Raw genomic sequence first — 19,431 nt, 5'->3', positions numbered from 1 at the left:
TTTCTCCCTTGAGAATAGGTGCTCTGATGAGGATGCTTTATTATTTCTATGTCTGGACATCTGAGATCAATGTCTATGATTGTATTATGCATCATTCTGAGCTCTCAACAACTTGTTTTTTTTGTTCTATTTTTCTCTCTTCATATCATACTGGCGCTTAGCTTACTTTCTCTTCAGATTGGTTCCAAATCACTGGAGACAAAGCGGGTGCCCATATCTACACGGTTAACTTACCAACCCTTTGCAGCAGTTTGCATTGCTCTGGTGTCAAATGGTTTAATCGAAATGTTTTTCTTACAGACGTGTTTATTCAAGTTTTTTTTTCTATTTATGAATACCTGAATCACGTTTTCTTCCCGTCGGCAAGTGATGTGAACATTTATATGCTATCACTCAATGGAAATTTCCATGTGTGGACCAATAATCTCCGCTTATTATCTGATGCCTTCATGTAGTCACAAATTGTTGCTTCTTTTTTTTTTCTTTCGAATTGCCCGTGGCCTCATTTGTTGCAAATTTATGAATCTTCGTATAGGTCAAATGGTGGCAAATGATTTGAAAACAATCTTATCCTACACACTGAATCTTTGATGTGTGGACAAACATCTCCGCTTATTATCTGATGCCACTCATCATGTGTTATGTTTCCTCATCGAACTGTGCGTTGTATCTTCTTGATTTTATCTGTTGTTTGGGAGAAATAATGATGGTTGGGCACATTCCCAATTTATCAATTTGCTAAGTTTGTATATTCTCAAAACCTTGGAAAACATTTGCTATGAAAAAGTGTAAGATACGGTGACACTGGATTGGCAAAGTTTGGACTGGCTCTGAAGTTCAATATTTGCAAATTTAAGTGAAAATTGTGGACCGGAGGTAGTAGTATTGCTCTGAACTTCAGCACTGCAAATTGAAGTGAAAAAATGTGGACTGATACCGAAGCTGTTGTACATTGCTAACCTGCCCGAGAGCCAGCTAGGCTTGCAACTATTCTGTTGGTGGAGAAGCAGTTGGGCCTGCACTTATCTGGCCCAGTTATTCCACTGATCAAACTGTCATGGAATAAGTTCATCCGAGGTCCCTCAACTTAACAGCGAGATTTAGCGAGATTTGTTGAGATCTCTTAACCACAAAACCAGAAATGTGTACCTCTTAATTATGTAAAACCGTCAAAAAAAAAAAGTCTGGTTTCACTGACGTTGCATCCTAGTTAGAAAAAAATAAAAATAATAATATGGGACCCACATTTAAGTGAGAAGGAAATAGTAAGGGCCCACTTGTCAGCGTCATCCTCTTCCTCTCTCTTTCTTCTTCTCTTTTCCCTTTTCTTGCCGCAGAGGGGAGAGCTGCAGCAGTCGCCGCGGCGGCAAGCGGCCGGAGCGGCGGCGGCGGAGAGCGGAGTCGGCGGCTGCGAAGCAGGCAAGACGAGCAGCGACGGTCAAGCGTGGCTGCGAATGCCGACGGCGGACAAGCAGGCAGATGGAGCGTTGGAGAACGAAGCAGGCGGCAGGCAGCGATAGGCGAGCGCGGCTACTAGCGGCGACGGCGGGCGAGCAGGCACGCGGAGCGGCGGAGAGCGCAGCCTGCGGCGGGCGGCGGCCGCAGCCACCTGCAGGCCGTAGCTCGACCCTTCCCTGCCCATTCTCCCGCTCGCCGCCGAGCCCTCTCCCGGCGCTCCCATCGGCGCACGCGACCACACCGGGACGCTGGGGAGCCTGCAGCTGCTGATGCTGAGCGGCCTGCAGCTGCTGATGTTCAGCGGCGTCGGGCTGCGTGGGCAGCTGGAGAAGCACGGCATCCTCCCGTGTTGGACCAGCCCATGGTCGGGCAGGGCATGGTGGACAACCCCATGAATCCGGTTGGCAAGCTAGCTGCACGCAGCGTGCAAACTAATTAATGGGTGTTTCATTACGACAACAGCGGCGGCCGGAGGCAGATGAGGCAGCTGGGGACGGTGCCGCCGAAGGAGCGGACGCCGGAGGCGATGCGTCGGCTGGACAGACGCGCGTTCCGTGGCGGGTTCCGCGGCGTGTTCCGGAAGCAGGCGAAGCGGCAGCGGAGCATCGACGGCCTGCCCATCCGCCTGCTCGTCGTCGAGCCCTCTCCCGGCGCTCCCATCGGCGCACGCGTCCACCCCGGCCGCTCTCCTCCGCATCCTCTGCCGGTGTCGCGCCGAGGAGGTGCGCGGCGCCGTGGAGGCGGCATGGCTGGCGATAGCGAGTACGCCGTTCGCTTGCTAACCCGCCGTGGCTCCGGATGGGGAGAGGCGTGCGCCGGCTGCCGCTCCCGCCGTCGCAGGCGGTCGCGCCGGCCGCCTCTCTCCCCTTCTCTGGCGCCGGCCGCCTCCTCTCCCTCTCTCCCGCTTCTTCCCCGCGCGCCGCAGCTCCCGCTGCGCCGGCAACTGCGCCCGCTCCGCCGTCGGCCGCCATCTTCCCGCCTGCGCGTAAGAGCTGAGAAGTTGAGAAGAGAAGAGAAAAAGAAAAAAAAAAGAGAGATGTTGGGCCCACATCATTTTCTCACTGACATGTGGGCTCCCACATGTTTATTTAAATATTTTTTTGCTGATTAGGATGCCACATCATCAATACCAGCCATGTATACTGCCTTAGGACCCACATTAGATGGTTTGTAAAGTTGAGGGGCGAAGATTTCTGATTTTGCGGTTAAGGTTCATTAGAAAATCTCGCTGTTAAGTTGAGGGACCTCCGGTGAACTTATTACTGTCATCTTTTCGGCCACTCAACAAAGTGGCCGTACTTATACTCAGGTGGGCTGAAACTTGTTTCGGATGATGCAAGACGCCAATATTTATCAGGTGCATGAGTGCATCTCATCAACTTATTGGAGAAAAAACACCCATACCTAGAAGGGGCATATGCTTATATGAACATAAACTCTGTTGATTGCGGCTTGCATGGAAGATAGTACTCCCTCCGTTTAGAAAAAAAAAAGGCAAACTCTGGGTTTCCGTGTTCAACTTTAACTGTCCGTCTTATATGAAATATTTTTATAATTCGTATTTTTATTATGGTTAGATAATAAAATATGATTAATATTTTATGCGTGACTTGTCTTTTTAATTTTTTTATAATTTTTTTAAATAAGATGGACGGTCAAACGTTGGACACGGAAACCGGGGTTTATCTTTTTTGGGGTACAGAGGAAGTACTCCACTTGAAGGAGCATTGATTCGCACAGGACCGATCCTATGTGACACGACAGCTAACCTCGAAACTCCAGCATAGACAGGCACTCCAATAATTCAATAAAGGGAAAATTGCAAAAGACACCCCATAAGTCACTTGAAGTAGTTTGATATTTCACCCTCTATAAGTTATTTTGTTGTAAATGTCCACCCACATACTCAGTTTTGTTGTAAAAACCACCCCGATAAACACATTTAATCAAATCAATATGATTTCATAAAATGTGAGCTGTTAATATGGTCTTTACCAAAATTAAATACTTCTAGAGTATTGTTCATACTTTTTTTTTTTTGAGATTCTACAAATAAAACTGCAGAAGAGAGCTTAAACGTTGTCGCACGGAGTTTCGCTGTATGAAAAAAAAAAGTTCAATCAAATATAGAAAATAAGTCTAATGCAAACACTTGGACAACATTGACTTGGCTAGCTTAGCTTGTGATAACCGTACATCAGCGATATCAAAATGATTTGATTAAGTACGTGTATGAATTAGGGTGGTTTTTGCAACAAAACTAAGTAGGGGGTGGGTATTTGTAACAAAATGACTTGTGCGGTGGAATGTCAAATTTCAAGTGATTTATGAGGTGGTTTTTGCAATTTTCCCTTCAATAAATAATATGGTTAATTGGATTCATGCCATTAAAATTTTGCCGCTTTCAAAATATATCATTGATATTTATGTATTTGTAACGATACCATTGTTACTTATTTGAATCTCAGTGGTGCCACTAGGATACGTATTTTACGTGTATTGGACGAAAATAGCCTCATCTTCTACCTCTCTCTTCCCTTATCCTATCCACTTTCTCTGTTCATGCTCCTCTCAGACCCAAATCCCGTCGTTGGCGATGCCTTCCCGCTGCTCCTCGACTGCGCCGACGAAGTTGTTCCCGTTGAGGTCGAGCTCGGTCCACACCGGGAGCGCTGTGAAGATTGCCACCGAGCCCCAACCCCTAGATCCGCAGCTTCACGTAGGGCACCACGAGGAAACCCAGGGCAGCGAACACACTGAGGAGCACAACCGCGTCGACCACGGCCATCGGCAAGTGGTCGCAGAACGCCGTGGGTGACCCGCACGACGACGACCCGGTCCGCCTGGATCGGGAGGAGCATGCCACGGTGGAGTCCACCGCCCTGCTGTGGTGCTCGAACGCATGGAGGAACTCGATTAGGCTGCAACAATCCGCCATGGCGCCGCCGTCCCCCTCCCCCCCCCCCCCCCCCACCCTGTCGCTCGCTCGCGCCGCTGTGTTTCCTCGTCGTAACGCCATTGGCATGCCGACGCGCCCTGGCTCCACCCGGACAGCGCAGCCGCGTCGTCTTGCAGGCCAACCTTCCACTCCAGCAGCGTGTCGGCCAGCTGCTGTGGTGGCCACGGCGAGCACCAGCAATAGCAACAGTAGACGGAGGGCGTGCAGTAGGCGGAGGGCGGCGTGTCTCTGAGGAATTGGCGATATCTGGCAGCGGCGGTGGGTCAAGGGGTGGCGCCCGGCGGCAAGGAGTGCGTAGGACTCCACTTGCTACCACGTCTGCGCCACCATTTAGTCCCGCCATTCAATTCAGATGCCGTGGTGCTGTGGTGAAGAAGATGAACAATATGGACAGAGAGGAGAGGACCAAGGAAGAAGATGGGGGCAATTCTGTCCAGAAAAATTAGAAAATGTAGTTAAGGGATAAGTAGTAGCATATACCCAATAATCAAGAAATTATAATGGCATGGTTATAAATAGTTAAATACTAATGGTATATTTCAAAACAAACAAATTTTTAATGGCATGAATCCAATTAACCCATAAGGGCAACTCCAATAGAATGGACAGATGAGTGGCCAAGTTAAATTTTAACAAGTGTGGAGAAAAAATCCCCTTCAACAGCCTCTCTATCATGTTAGCTAAGCTATCTGAATGGCTAAATCGCACCCTCACTAGCTAAACTTGGAGAGTCACTCTCCTGGCTATTCGTGGGCCCCACCATTCGCCCTCCCACCCCATCTCTCTCTCCCCATCGCACCCGCAAGAAGGCAGCGACGGGAACCGCACGACGGCGACGGCACGGAAGAGCGAGGCGCCGGAGCCAACCGCGCCGGCCGCTGTCGGTGCGGCTGTCCAGCCGCGCCCGCCGCCGCCGTCCGCGACGGCTAAGAACCGCACGACGGCGATAGCATGGAGGAGCGAGGCGCCGGAGCCAACCGCGTCGGCCACCGCCGCCCGCGCCGTCCCCAGCCGCGCCGCCGCCGCCGTCCCCAGCCGTGCCCGTCGCCGCCGTCCGCCGCCCACGCCGTCCCCAGCCGTCTCGGGAGTGCTAACGGGAAGAGGTAGAGGAAGAGAAAGAAGAAGAGGAAGAGGGGGAGGAAGATGAGGAAGAATGGGTACAGGGGCTGATGCATGGGTCCCGCTATTATAGACTTAAAATAGAGAGGATGTATGAAGAAATTGCTAGAGTAAACAACGAATGTGACTTGACAAATAAGATGGAGAGTTGGACAAATAGACATTTGGAGAGTCGAACTTAAGAGACTGTTGAAGATGGAACAGCGAACTGCTGGAAATCGGGTGAAGGCGTGCTAGCCTATCAAGGCTGATGCAAATGCACCGTGGTTCTCATGCCGCAGCCTGGAATCCGGTATTGACCCCGCCTCTCGTCGTACGATCAGATCACGAACCAATGGTGAAGAGTGGAGACCCGGAAGACCTTCCCCTCTCCGACCCTATAGCACCCAGCTCTACATCCACTTGGAGAACCGCTACACGAACGCGACAAGCATGCCCGAACAAAACACAGGCAGGTCGAGACGGACAGGTCAGGGGCCGCATCCGCACGCACGCACGTACGCGCGCCTCCTGCTCCGATCAAATCCACCGCAAGGCGCAGCGTGTTGCAGGCTGCAGTCCGGCCCCGGGCCGCGTCTGACCAGAGCTAGCCGCAGCGCAGCTTGCGCTCGCTCGCTTCCGCCGGGTTGGGTGCCGAGCCAAACGTAGGCGGTCCATGTGGTTTGTGCTGTGGTCGCGCGCGCGCTGCACGGCGAAACGACGCTGCGCAGGACGCCCCGCCGTGCGGGTACACGAGCTGAGCGATCTCTGCGCGCTGCTTCAATTCGTTCGGCGAGGTTTCGTTGCTGCCTCTTTTTCTGTCCGCGGCAGAGTTTGGCGATGGCGCATCCGTACATTCATGTGGAGAAGATCTGCTCGTATGAGATCTTAGGACATGCGTAACGGAAGCTTTAAATTTCGAAATCTCCCGCACAGCTGATGCCGCCACACCTGCCGGCGACACGGAGCGGTCCGGACTCCCCGATCGCCGTGCGCCCGTGCGTTTTGCGTTAAGCGAGCCGTGGACGGCGAAGCACCCCTGAGATGGCAAAGGTAGGAAGTTGCACGATGCCACGCATGCTGACACAAAGTAATACAGTAACAGTGGGCGACCAGGGAGAGGACGTTGAATAGCGCAGACACGCTTCTCCGTGTCACTGTGTGTAGGCACAGACGCCACAGGGCGATCGGAGAGTACTGCAGCTGATGACAGTAGAAAAACAATCTTCCGAATACTGTCAAGCAGACTCTGGCCCAATTTTGTGTGTCGTGCACGAATCCAGGTACAAGCTGCATGGAAGTATGGAAACATCAGTTGCGTGGGATTCTCTGCACCACCACTCAATGACTGCTAATTGTAGAAGCAAGCAGTACTTGTGCACATGATGCTGATGCATATCAGGTGGCAGCCTCCACACGAATAGTAGCAGCAGCAGCAACGGCAACTCACTGGCCTAATGTGCTCCAGCCGCGAATTTTTAGGCAGGGGTCAAGGTTAGAAGAAAAACACTAACCCGTTGAAGGTGGAGAAGTGCAAGTACTGAAAAGTGTAAAGTTCTAAGCACAAATCTCAAAGTATCATATATGTTTAAATGATAATGTGAAGAAGCAAAGAGAAAAGAAAAAAAGAGTTAACCAGCACACAAACTTTAGAAAACAAGATAGAAATAGAGTAGTTGAACCAATTTATTAAAGTGGGCTCGTTAAGCTCATGAACTAAAAACTTAAATTGACTCTATTTATTAAAACTACGAGTTTAAGTTGATCGAGCCAAACTCAATACAAGCTCATTCGAGCCATGTGTTTCGAGGTTTTTTTTTTATTTTCTCGCCCAAACATGTAGAATGGACGTTGATACGAAAATGTGGAATATTAGTGTTTAGAATTGCTGGCCCCCAGCTCCTCCGCCTCGGTTCTCACGCGCACAATTTTTAAACTGTAAATTGTGTTTTTTAAAAAAAAAAATTCTATACGAAAGTTGCTTAAAAATCATATTGATCTATTTTTAAAAAAAAAACTTAATTAATCATACGTTAATGGACCGCTCTGTTTTCAGTACACACCGTGCGTGTTGGAACCCATCGTTCCGAACACTTGCTTTCAACACGTTAGTTCTTCGTCAACGGAGCTCGTTTACGATAGCACACTCCACACAATTGTCCTACAGATAATCCTATTATTTCAGGATGGTTGCAAAACTCCAAAGGTACCGTCAATATCACCGATCACTTCCATTCGGCCATTTCCCACCCAATGACCCAGTTCTACACCAATAAAACCCGGACCCCATTGCGCCGGTTCCCGACTTCCCGTCCAACCCACAACCTTCGTCCGCACACGTTTCCCGATATATACACAGACACGGCGAGCCATTGCGCCAATATCCGCCAACGCCACTTCCCCCGCACCTTACCGTCCACGCCACCGTCCTCCCTCCCGGACTCCCCGCAGCGTTGCCCCCTCTTCCATGGCCAAGCGTCTCTTCCACTCGTGCCGCTCCCCCTCCGTGGCGGACGCCGTGGTCACCTCCACCACTACCCTCCTCGCCACCGACCACCCACCTTTCTTCCCGGGCAGCTGCCCGCGCCGTGTTCCCCGCCGCCGACCACAGCAGCCGCCTCCGGGTGCATGTGCCGCTGGCTATGCGGCCGACGACCTCACACCGGCGCGCGGGACGCCTGCGTACCGCTGGCTTAAGAGCTCGCAGTGGCACGTCATCGAGGCCGCCGGGATCACCGACGACGACCACACGCCTCGCCTCAAGATCGACGCGCGGAGCCGGCTGCGGCGCTCTCGCCGCCGCCTGCACCGTCGGGCGGACCCCGTCAGCGGGTCGTCGGGGGACAGCGGATGGTTCACCAGCGACGAGGACTCGTACGCGAACAGCTGCGGCGTCGGCGTCGGCGGCGGCGAGGCCGAGACGCTGGTGACGTCGACCACCACGGAGTCTTCGTCCGGCGCGAGCGGGAACTGCGGCGGCAGCGGCGAGGTGGACGGCGTAGTGGTGGCCGGGAGCTTCGCGGTGGTGAAGCGCTCCGACGACCCCCGCGCCGACTTCCGCAGGTCCATGGCCGAGATGGTGGTGGGGCGCGCCATCTACGACGCCGACGGCCTCGAGCGCCTCCTGCGGTGCTTCCTGGCGCTCAACCACCAGCGCCACCGCCGCGACATCGTCGCCGCCTTCGGCGATGTGTGGGAGGCCGTCTTCTCCAACCCGACGTCGTCGCAGCGCCGCATTGTCACATCCGACTCTGCGATCTGCAAGGCTGCAGCGACCGTGTCAAACCGTCGGTAGAAAACAAACATGCATGTGATACGTATAGCAACGGACTAGGCCTATTACTGTACTAGTAGCTGTATCTAAGATGTGATTATGGAGAGGTAGTATGAGTACGTGTAGACGGATGTACATTAGTACTGTACGAGCAAATTTCTTTTTTTGGGTTCGTGTCTACGGAGCCTTTCATTTCTTCCATGCCAGTTCTTTGTGGTAGGGCAATGGATCGACGTGACTCCGATGTGATTTTTTTTTTAAACGAATAGCACGAGACGGGGTAGAGTTCTATTGATAGAGCAGAAAAAAATTAAAAGTTTACAACCCTGGAGGGTCGTAACCAGGAAAAAGGAAAAATATACCACCACCCACACACCGACAGCTCGAACACACACACCGCCAGCTCGAACACACAGGACCGGAAAAAGGCTAACACCGGACCGACCGTCGCTAAGCGTGACTCCGATGTGATGGGACGTGAAGTGGAATGCATTGGCACTGTTTCTCGATGTCAATCCATTTCACCCCTCGGAATTCTAGGCTATTGTTCTATGAAGGGGCACTGTCAAGCCATCTATAGCAAACAAATGTCATGAAAACAGAGGTGGATTTCGACCGAATTCTACAAGTTTTTTTAATTTCTTCGAAATTTCTATAACTCACACAGGAGAAACCATCTTCTCTCCCGGTTCACAAACCCTTTCCTCCCAGATAGCGAACTGGGAGGGAGAATCTGTGACTAATAGCGGTCTTTAGTCACGGTTCAGATACCCGGGACTAAATATACACCAACCGGGACTAAAAATGGTAGCCGCACGTGGGTAGGGCTATCCTCTTTAGTCCCGGTTGATACTAGTCCCGTTGTTGTTACCAAACCAAGACTAAAATTCTTTTTTCTTCTTTTTTTTCAATTGTTTTTGCTGTTTGCATATTGATTTCGCGCCAAACTCAAATTGACATTACAAACTCATCGAATCACAAATTCGAACATACTCAAATTGATATCACAAAATCACATATCGAATGCTTATCACAAATCAAATTGGCATCACATATTTACATATCAAATGTCTCACAACACAAATTCACAAAATCGTCATGTATTAGAATAGCGAAAAAAAATCGACACATCGCCAACACCCACCACCGCATCGCACGTGGCCAGCCGCCGCCGCCCGCCGCCTGCCTCCTCCCGCCGCACCTCCGCCTGCCACCGCTGACGCGGCTCCGCCCTTCTCCAGCCGCCGAGCGCCGCGCGGCCTTCCGCTGCGCCCCTCCGCACCGGCCGTCGGCCATCCGCGCCGCCGAGCCACTGCGCGCCCCTCCGCGCCGGCCGCCGCCCGCCTCGCTCGCCCTCTGCCCTAGTCCCCAAGCGCGTCTGCAATAGAAGAGAGAAAAGGGACCGGCAGTGATATGATAGAATAGAGAGAGAAAGGGAGAGGATAAGAAAAGAGAGGAGAATGATAAAGGAAGAAGTGGTTGCTAGAGGATAAGTGTTAGGGATTATATACTCTGCGGTGATTTTTAGTCCTGGTTGGTGGTTTCAACCAGGAATAAAAAGAGTAGATGGGAGTAGGGGGACGGACACGTTTTCAACCGTTACTAAAAGGGACTAAAGATCATAAAATGTCGGGGGGCTTTTCAACCGGTGCTAAAGATGATTTTTAGTCCCGGTTATTTTTGGAACTGGGACTATTGTAGTTTCTGATCGATCCATCAAAGATAAGTTCTCCAGCAGTGTCATAAAAGCACTAAAAACTTCCATAATTTTGAATATAATGAAATAATCTTAATTATTAGTAGTAACTCATTACTTGGTTTACTTGGTTGCATTTCTCATTTAGGTTATGTCGAGTAATTAATTAAGCTGTTCGTACTCGATACTTCCTCCTTCAAACGTATAACCATTTCTAGAGTTTTTATTGGGAATAAAATATCCAATATAAAAGGAAATAATAGACAATTTTGATTGGTCGAGATTAGAAGGTGGTGGAGAAATTAAATGTTGATTGCTTGAAATAGAAATTAACCGAATAAGTAATTATTTTTTATCAAAATTTACACACTAGAAGCCGGATTTTTTAATCTACAAATCCATTTACATCCATTGTCTTTCTCCTTTGAAAAAGCCTAATTCCCTTTTTTTTCTTCTTGATTGCGTCGAAGTTGCCTTACTCTTCTTGCCTTGCGGTTTGTTGGTTGTTTTTGCAAACCTCCAGCAAGTTCCTCTTCTCTCTTTTTTCTCTTCGGGTGGCAAAACAATCGGCCGAATTTTTTTTTAAGACGGGAGAAGTTTAACGTTACATATAAGTAATATAAGAAATTTTAGAGGGATGTGACACTTCCTATTACTATGAATTTAGACATGCTCCTATAATATAATTATTAGTTTTTTTTAAAAAAAAAGTTGATCAATATGATTTTTTGAGCAACTTTCATATAGAATTTTTTTAAAAAAAAACGTATTGCTTAGCAGTTTAAAAAGCATGCGTGTGGAAGAGGAGAGAGGTGAGTTGGGAAAAGAACTAGTAAAATAAACCTAGCAGCTAGTAAAATAAACTTTAAAGTTAATCTAAAAAGTGTAAAACTAAAATCAGCTTAGCCAGGCCGAGAGTTTGAGATGTTGAAATGACGAAATTCCGTTCGAAATTCGACGCAAATTAAGCGAGCGCCACGCATCCTATAGGAATCATTTAGAAATCGACCTAGAAAGGCCTGTGTATAGAAAGAAAGTGAAGCAGTTGATGTGATATGATTTGATGCGACATGCATAGTCTATAGAGATGCAATGCAAGCAATGGGCATTTGCCAGCGTCTGAAGATCTCAAAGCGTCTTTATTCACGCGCGCCCTTGACCTCCTGTGAGGATTCCCTGTTTCTCTCTCAAATTTCCAGTGCTGCTCGTTCTTGCGTGTCGGAGAGCGCATCCCGCATCATCATACATCATGGATTGAGCCAGGTATCTTTCTCCCAGCAAAAAGAAACGGACGTGCTATATTTATGACAGACATAAAATTAGCTTGATCACAGTTGGTCAATTTGACCCATGTAGATTGATTTAAAGAATGTTTGATTTGCTAAGTCTGTATTTATTCTATCTCTTTGTATTACGAACCTATTGCTCCTGTTATATATTAGTTTCCCATTGAATTTGCACTAGCATCTCTTCTATTCATATCTACTTACATATGTAATTTTGAAACTTACATTGTAATACACTAAAATTATATATGTAATTTTATGACTTACATATGTAATTTTAGAACTTACATCATAAATACACTAAAATTACATATGTAATTTAGAGACTTATAATGTAAATACATACCGACTATTTTTTGGTGAAAAATATGGCGCCATAGATATAGTTACTCTCCGAAAACACTGCGTTCGTAGTAGTAGTACTCTACAATTTCGATCGTGCTGTGCTCGCGACGAGAGATCGAGCGGCATCGAGCAGTAGTGCCGCTTCTCGGCGCGGCGGTGTTGTTTGAGCACTCGCGCGCGCATTTGGCCACGGACAATGGAGTAATTCCGCTGATAGGACGGGAAATTGGTGATCGCAGATCGAACGTGTTTAAACGAAATGCATCACCGTACTGTAATATTCAGGGTACGTACTACCATTTATACGATCAAAATCTAGAGCGTGTGTACATCGTATGGCGATTCGATCCCTTTTTAAACCCTTGTCAGCACTCAGCAGATCATATAATTCTACTCGTCGGTCGCTCTACTGAAATGCTACAGTTTAAGCCCCGCGAAAAAAAATAAGTGCTACAGTCTAAGCATTAGCTAGTCTGTCCGCACCGAATAAGATACTCTATGTACAGTACTAGTATCGGTTTTCATCGTCTGATGGAGTAGTTCGTCACGGTCCCACGCATATTCGAATTGTGGACTGTGGTGGATTATGGTTTCACCTCCTGTTGACTTTAATTGTTTCATACTGTGATTGATATTGTCCGCCGAATTCACTAACGGTTTTACTCGAAATCTTAAATTTTGAACAAGTCCGTAATACTGGTTGTGTTTAGTTTCACGCTAAAATTAGATGTTCAAAGAAACTAAAATGATGTGACGAAAAAGTTGAAAGTTTATATCTGTAGGAAAGTTCGATGTGACAAAAAAGTTAGAAGTTTGAAGAAAAAAGTTAAAATCTAAACAGGGCCACTATTCCATGATCTAATGTAATGTGCTCAAAGATAAGACATGTTTTTTACTAGCAATACATTCGTACAGTGCCATTTCTAATATGGACATACTTTTCCATCACAAGTGTTCCATCTGTCCAATTGGAGCATCGGACGGAGCCGCGGCCGGCCGGCCGGCCGGCCAGCCTTTACGTCGAGACGCAGAATCCTAAAGATGATATGCATTGCCGCACTGATAGCAATGAGGAAAGCGGCGACCTGAAGGCATTGCAAGGGACCCATATGCTTCAACATAACAGTAGACCTACCCAGCATGCATGCGCCTAGGCATTCAGATCTACTAACGGAGTAGCAGTACTCGTGTAGGAGTGAAATTTTATTATTTTCTGAATTTTAAATTTTTAAAAATAGACCAGCTCAATACTTATTTAGAAATTTGAACACTTTTACCACATCACCCTACCTAACTCGACGAAACAATATTATCACGTCACCAATAGTTGGTGTGACAGTTTTGTTTTTCTCTTGCCATATATGGATGATGTGGCGAAATAATTTTCCCACGCCAAATAAAGTGGTGTAGCAGTATTGTTTCTCCATGTCACTTTTGTTGGTGTGAACAAAAGGTTCATATTTGGAAATACGTTTTGGATGATTTAATTTTGAAAGAGATAAGTCTATTTTACATCCTCAAACTCTTATGTTTGTCTAAAATACATCTCAAACTATAAAACTGGATATTTTTACACCCCCTAACTTTTTATACCGTGTAGTTTACCCTCTGAATGGTTTTGTAACTTGGCTATGGCCAACGTGGCACTGATGTGGCAATCTACTCGGTATCAAAAATATAAAAAGATTATGTGTTCCACATGTCACTCTCTCATTCTGTCTTCTTCTCCTGCTATCTCCTTCCCCTCTCACTTTCACGCAACCAAGCCTAGGACTCGCCGGAAGCAGAGCTTGCAGAGTAGGAGCTGGACGCATCGCCCCCAATTTCCACATTCATCAGCCACCGACTTCCGTTTTTTCATCGCATAGCCCGACCTCCACCAATGCGCTCATTTCTCCTCCCTCCCTCTACTCCCCCGCCATTGAAGAGGACGACAAAGCTAGTCCCCTCGGCTGAGATCAAAGAAGACAGGGTGGGTACAAGTTCAGATAAGATAGAGGCGCGTGTACCCCTCTACGCGGTAGATGCGGCCACCGACCTGCTCGTCGATCAATGCAAGGGCCATGGCACTGCCATCGTAGCGGAAACGGATATGGACGCATGCAGGTTATCGCTAGCAAGCTCGAGCTCCCCTTTACCCTTCAAACAAACGATAAGCTCCAAATCCCCCTCCCCCTCCCGTTCCCCCTCCTATTGGCCAACACAAGCTCACGGTTCATCTCCCATTCCGGCTGCCGTCTTCACAGGGATGACTTCTAAATGTGGTTGTGCCGCTCGAGCTCTCCCTCCGACCAACTCCTCACTCTCGATCACCATGCGACGGCGACGCTCCACAAGGATGACTTCTCCCCGTGCTGGCTCCGGTGAGGTTAGATCGTGTTTCGTGAGGGATACGGTGACGACCTCCTCGATCTCTCGCTGCTCCAGCCGCCACCCTGTTGGATCCCGTTCCCTGCACCTTGTCGTGGGTATTTAACTTTTTGCCACTTTTAAGATGTGACAATTAAGGATTTGTCACTCGCAATGTATGACATGTGAGTCCAGTGGCAAATAGTTAATTATTCCCCTCGTCGTGGATGCCGATGTAGTCCCCACGAGAAGGGGGTGGGAGGATGGCGGGGACGGAACTGATGGAGGGAGGGAGCTCGCCGGCTTCGTCTGCTCCTCAGCGAACTTAGGGGGAAAGATGGGACCAATGCAGACATGGATTGCAAAACCAGTCTAAAACAACCATAGGGTGTAAAATATACGGTATTGATACTTTGATAGTTGAATACTTGCATGGTGTATTATACACAGTTTTATAGTTCACGGCATATTTTAGACGAACATAAGACTTCGGGGTGTAAATTGGACTTTTTCTTTTACAAAAAAAATTAAAAGTTTGAAAAAATTAGAAACATCAGTGGTAGACCACACCACTTGGTTGCCTACTGGCCTTGAGGGTTCTTCCCTGATTCGTGTGGAACAGAAAGTGGTTGAAGATGCAATTGTCCCTCCGAATTTTAGGAGTTCTGTGACTCTATCCTCAAAGAGGGAAAATCATCATGTGATACGGCTCGCTTGGTGAGCATCATTGATATGGGCAGCATTTTTTTACATTTTAGACCTTTTTAAAAAATTATTTTATAAATAGTTTCTTAAAAAAATTCTGAAGATATACTTTTTTTTCGACACCAACATTATTGAAGTTGTACTCCCAATATGACGGTGTCAATGGCATTAGCTTTCTTGGATGACGAGGGACTGGTGTGTCACGTTGTACCACGATGGCAATGACGTTAGCGCCGAGAAAATACTATATTTCTAGAATAAGTTTCCTCAATAATTTATTTGTAAAAAAGGTTTGTTAACATGTCTAAAATATAATTAAATATAAAAAGAACTAGTTGATATGGATGCATACCATATATGGATATGGTAGTTTAATTTCTAATTCCTTTATCCCTTAAAAAATTATCAATCCTAGTTATGAATCCAAACATAGTACGAATTGAATTTTTTAAACAGAGGGTGTTTTGTGTTTTCTTTGGGCATGTTTAGCACAACTCTTACTCCAACTCCATCTTTCCTGAAACTGGAGCTCAGCCAAACAGTTTTAGCTACACCTAAAATGGGAGCGGAGTTAGGTAGAGCTCTCTCACAAAATGAACTGAAGAGATGGAGTTAGGTTTAGACAGCTCTACAACTCTACTCCGAACCCAACTATGAAAGCAAACTTTAGGAGTTGGAGCTTTATCAAGCAAGCCCTTAGTATAGTCTAGCACACATATAGGTTGTGCTTTTCTGTTGGGGCATACTATTTCTTTGCCGTTACTAAGTCTCTATTTCTTTGCGTTACTGTCGGTACACTTTGCACTTTGTAAACTTTCTGAATAAAAAAACAAGAACGGCGAGAGAAAAGAGAACAATTGAGTTGAAGTGAGTTAAAAAATCGCTTGTTATATGTTTCTGCTTGCAGTGTCACATTAGCCAAAACAGCCTACAATACTATTTTGGGACTATGGGCCAGAAGCCCAGAAGAAAGACTGCTAAACATGGGAACATGGGCCAGAATTCGCGATCTTAAAATAATTCGGCCGAAGAAGAATGGGAACATGGGCCAGAGAAGAAAGACTGCTAAACATGGGCCACCCGCGATCTTAAAAAATTTCTGGGGCCCAAGAAGAAAGAGTGCTAAACATGAGAACATGGGCTAGATTTCGCTCAAAACATTAATGCGGTGAGCGTGGATCGAACACGCGACCTTTCAGATCTTCAGTCTGATGATGAATCGACTCGGTAATTCACATCCTATTGCGCTTGGGTGGTCTTAGATTGAAGTCTCAGTTTGATTGAAGTATCAACTCTTATCGGTAGGGTTGTTCTTCCAACACAAAGTTATCCCATTAGCAAGAAGCCAATAACGACCCCGATGAGTTCATGCACAAAATTCGATTGCATGGCTAGCTAGTCCTCATCATAAAGATCGAATGACGTCACCTCCGAAACTCCCTGCAGAGATCGGTGCCTGCCGACCTATATGCGTCATGGCAATGCTTGCTTTCCCCAAAAAGAACGGCGTGCTGGCCGGCTGCCGTTCTGGCAGCTTTCAGTGCATCCCCCACGTACGTATAGATGCGTCGTCTCTGAAATGAAACGTAACGGCTCACTTCGTTCGATCGCCTCCGTTTTTGCGATATAGTTGTATTGTTGCGCCGTCTAATCCATTTAATGCTACAAGCATGCACGAATTATACGGTGTACGGAATACAATGCACTGCGCATGCCCTTCCACGTCGTGGACATATACGTACTGATCACTCGTGGAGTTGAGGTTGATTGCCACTGTTACATCCACAGATGCATGTGAACCTGGATATATCAGCTTACACGATGAGTAACCTGCACGAACACTGAATATATAGAAAAGCTAGGAGCGATCACTGTATTAAATACAGACGTGAAAGTTAGGAGAACAGTCCTATCCTATCGACGGTAGAGTAATGAATGATCATACCGCATTATGGCCGCTGTAGATAAGCTCCGCTTGATCTGTTCAGACTAAATAAGCACGCATGATCCATCAATATCAGACAGCGAGGGGTAGCAGCTCGATATATTCCGTGCACGATTTGCACGAGCAACTTTGCCGATTCCTACTACTACTACTTCCTACCATAACACTGATCACAACAACAGTTCGCTGCATCGACCGACCGACAAGACCGATCATTCGTGCACGGACGACCGATGTACGTAGGTGGCCCAGTAATCCGTACCTGCATACACCTACAAGGTCTACTACAACCACGTGTTGCAACAGCCAACAGGAGTAAATAGCTAGCCTGCAGCTCCATGTGTTTCGTACATGGCGTGTTATGGGCGGCCACGTTTGGATCACAACTCGGAAACGAATCCTACCATACACGTACTTCCTTCGGCACCGAGTATCACGGAAAAAGACCGGGCGGCCACAGCCGGCACAAGGCCGCTCTACACGGTCCCGTACTCCCGTCTCGATCGGCAACTCGGCATCGCCATCCTTCCATCGTCGCGTGCGTCTATTCTAGATTTCTAGTATGGCTACTGTGCGTTGCAACGTGTAAATGTTATTTTAATTTTATTATTTTTTATATACATTTTAGTTAAAATGAAATCTACTACGAGAACTCGTTTGGATATATATTTTTTTAGAAAATCATGAGCTGCAATTAGGAGTCCAATCATCTCAAGTTAGCATACGAGTTTTTTAAAAAAAATTTCTTATATGATTTTTTTATGTATTTACAAAAGCAAACGAACTTAAAAACCGACTTAAATACGCATCTATATTCCCTAAAACAAACAAACTTAAAAACCGACTCATGTTCAGATGACGTAACAAAGTATCTGCAAAAATATATTTAATTTTTATAATAGTAGACATAGTAAGTAGGTATACGCGAGGGAGCGAGTTTGCCTGTAGCCGTGGACACACACCGGGTTGAGGCGGACAGGGCATTGAAACGGGGCAGATGGAGGGGGGGGGGGGCGAGGGTACGTGCCTACGTGGAACGTGGGGCTGCACCGCACGGCACCGGCATTTACTGCGAGCTCCTACGTACGCCTACTCCTCGGCCCGGCGGAGGAGACGGCATTCACTCACTCACCCCCGAGTCGGTGACGCGTTTGACCGGCCGGACGCCGCCGGGCGGGGCGCGCACACGCACGGCACAGACAGGCTGCATGTGAAGGCCGCAACAACCGCAACCGCACGCGTGGGGATAAGCCGAGAAGAGAACGGCGCCGTGGGCTAATTCCCGGGCCACGCGCGCACGCGGCCGCGTGGAAGACTCCCACCACCGTACAGTTCCGACCGCCTCGTTGGCCCCGGAAGAGAAGATGCCTCTGCTACGTGATCTCCGCGGAAAACCAGGAGGGGCGGGACGTCTCGTTGGGCACTCATCATGAGCCAAGCTCGGTGAAGTTTCACCCCCCTGAGGCGTGTAGTTGATCCTACGGCATACTACGGCAGAGGGCTCTGGGAGTCTGGGGTTTAAACTGGCGACGTAAAACGGACGGATGGACCATGGACAAATGGGCACTACAGCAGACCGTCCGCCGTGACGACTGGCGAGGACCAGATTTTACGGTCATAGCCACAAAACCTGACTGCTGACTGGTGAAAGCGTGCACATGTCTGGGACGCTGTTAAGGACTAATGAGTGCTGGAATGGAGACTGCTGCAGCGTGACCCACATGGACTTTTTACCTCGCCATGTGCACGTCCTGATGAACCATGCTCATGCATGTCCACGTTCCAAAACTCGATGCCAAGTCCCGTGTCTGAACACTCGCCTCCTGCCGTGGTTGGGCCGCACGACTTTGACCTCCCTGGCTGCCTCCGTATGTAGCATCATCGGCTGTAGAGAGGGGCCAGAAGCACGGGGATCGAACTGTTACAGAAGGCTGTTCCGGCATGCGAGTTGCAGTGAAAAACCACCACCCTCTGAAAAACAAGAGAAAATAAATACCACACGACGAACTGTGCCTGTACTATTGCTTTGCTATGTGCTAACCAGTTCACGAACGCCAAAATTCAGACAGTATCATTCATTTATCGAAAGAAAAATTACGTGGCTGCGCAGGTATACCCAAAGTTCTGTACATGCAGCCACTGAACAGGAGCAGCAAAACAAAACGACCCAAACAAGTGCACAAGAGTGGACACCATCTTATTCACCTATGCATCCTCCAGGAGGACCATGATGGTAAATCTCCTCCGGTCACCCTGTGAATTGTGATCTACGCCGAGTTTAGTTCCAAAATTTTTCTTCAAACTTTTAACTTTTTC

General features: G+C 47.8%; 1 protein-coding gene and 2 non-coding genes across 3 annotated transcripts; all 3 read left to right on the top strand.

Moving 5' to 3' along the window:
* The first annotated feature begins 358 nt into the window (after positions 1 to 358).
* Positions 359 to 449, top strand: LOC112938379 (small nucleolar RNA R16). Its single transcript, XR_003241578.1, has one exon. It is a non-coding gene; the product is annotated as a small nucleolar RNA R16 (small nucleolar RNA).
* A 93-nt stretch (positions 450 to 542) lies between these two features.
* LOC112938377 (small nucleolar RNA R16) lies at positions 543 to 630 on the top strand. The gene has a single exon (XR_003241576.1). It is a non-coding gene; the product is annotated as a small nucleolar RNA R16 (small nucleolar RNA).
* A 7,169-nt stretch (positions 631 to 7,799) lies between these two features.
* On the top strand, positions 7,800 to 8,990 carry LOC4331951 (transcription repressor OFP8). The gene has a single exon (XM_015774649.3). The coding sequence runs from the start codon at positions 7,983 to 7,985 to the stop codon at positions 8,808 to 8,810; it is 828 nt and encodes a 275-aa protein (XP_015630135.1). The 5' UTR covers positions 7,800 to 7,982; the 3' UTR covers positions 8,811 to 8,990.
* Positions 8,991 to 19,431: the final 10,441 nt, after the last annotated feature.

The sequence above is a fragment of the Oryza sativa genome, chromosome 3 (genome assembly GCF_034140825.1).
Source record: "Oryza sativa Japonica Group chromosome 3, ASM3414082v1".
Taxonomy (NCBI): Eukaryota; Viridiplantae; Streptophyta; class Magnoliopsida; order Poales; family Poaceae; genus Oryza; species Oryza sativa.
This window is presented reverse-complemented; position numbering and strand designations above follow the sequence as displayed.

What these genes read in the sequence shown, in the direction of transcription:
- LOC4331951 (XM_015774649.3), top strand. Translation starts at nt 7,983, where the DNA reads ATGGCCAAGCGTCTCTTCCACTCGTGCCGCTCCCCCTCCGTGGCGGAC.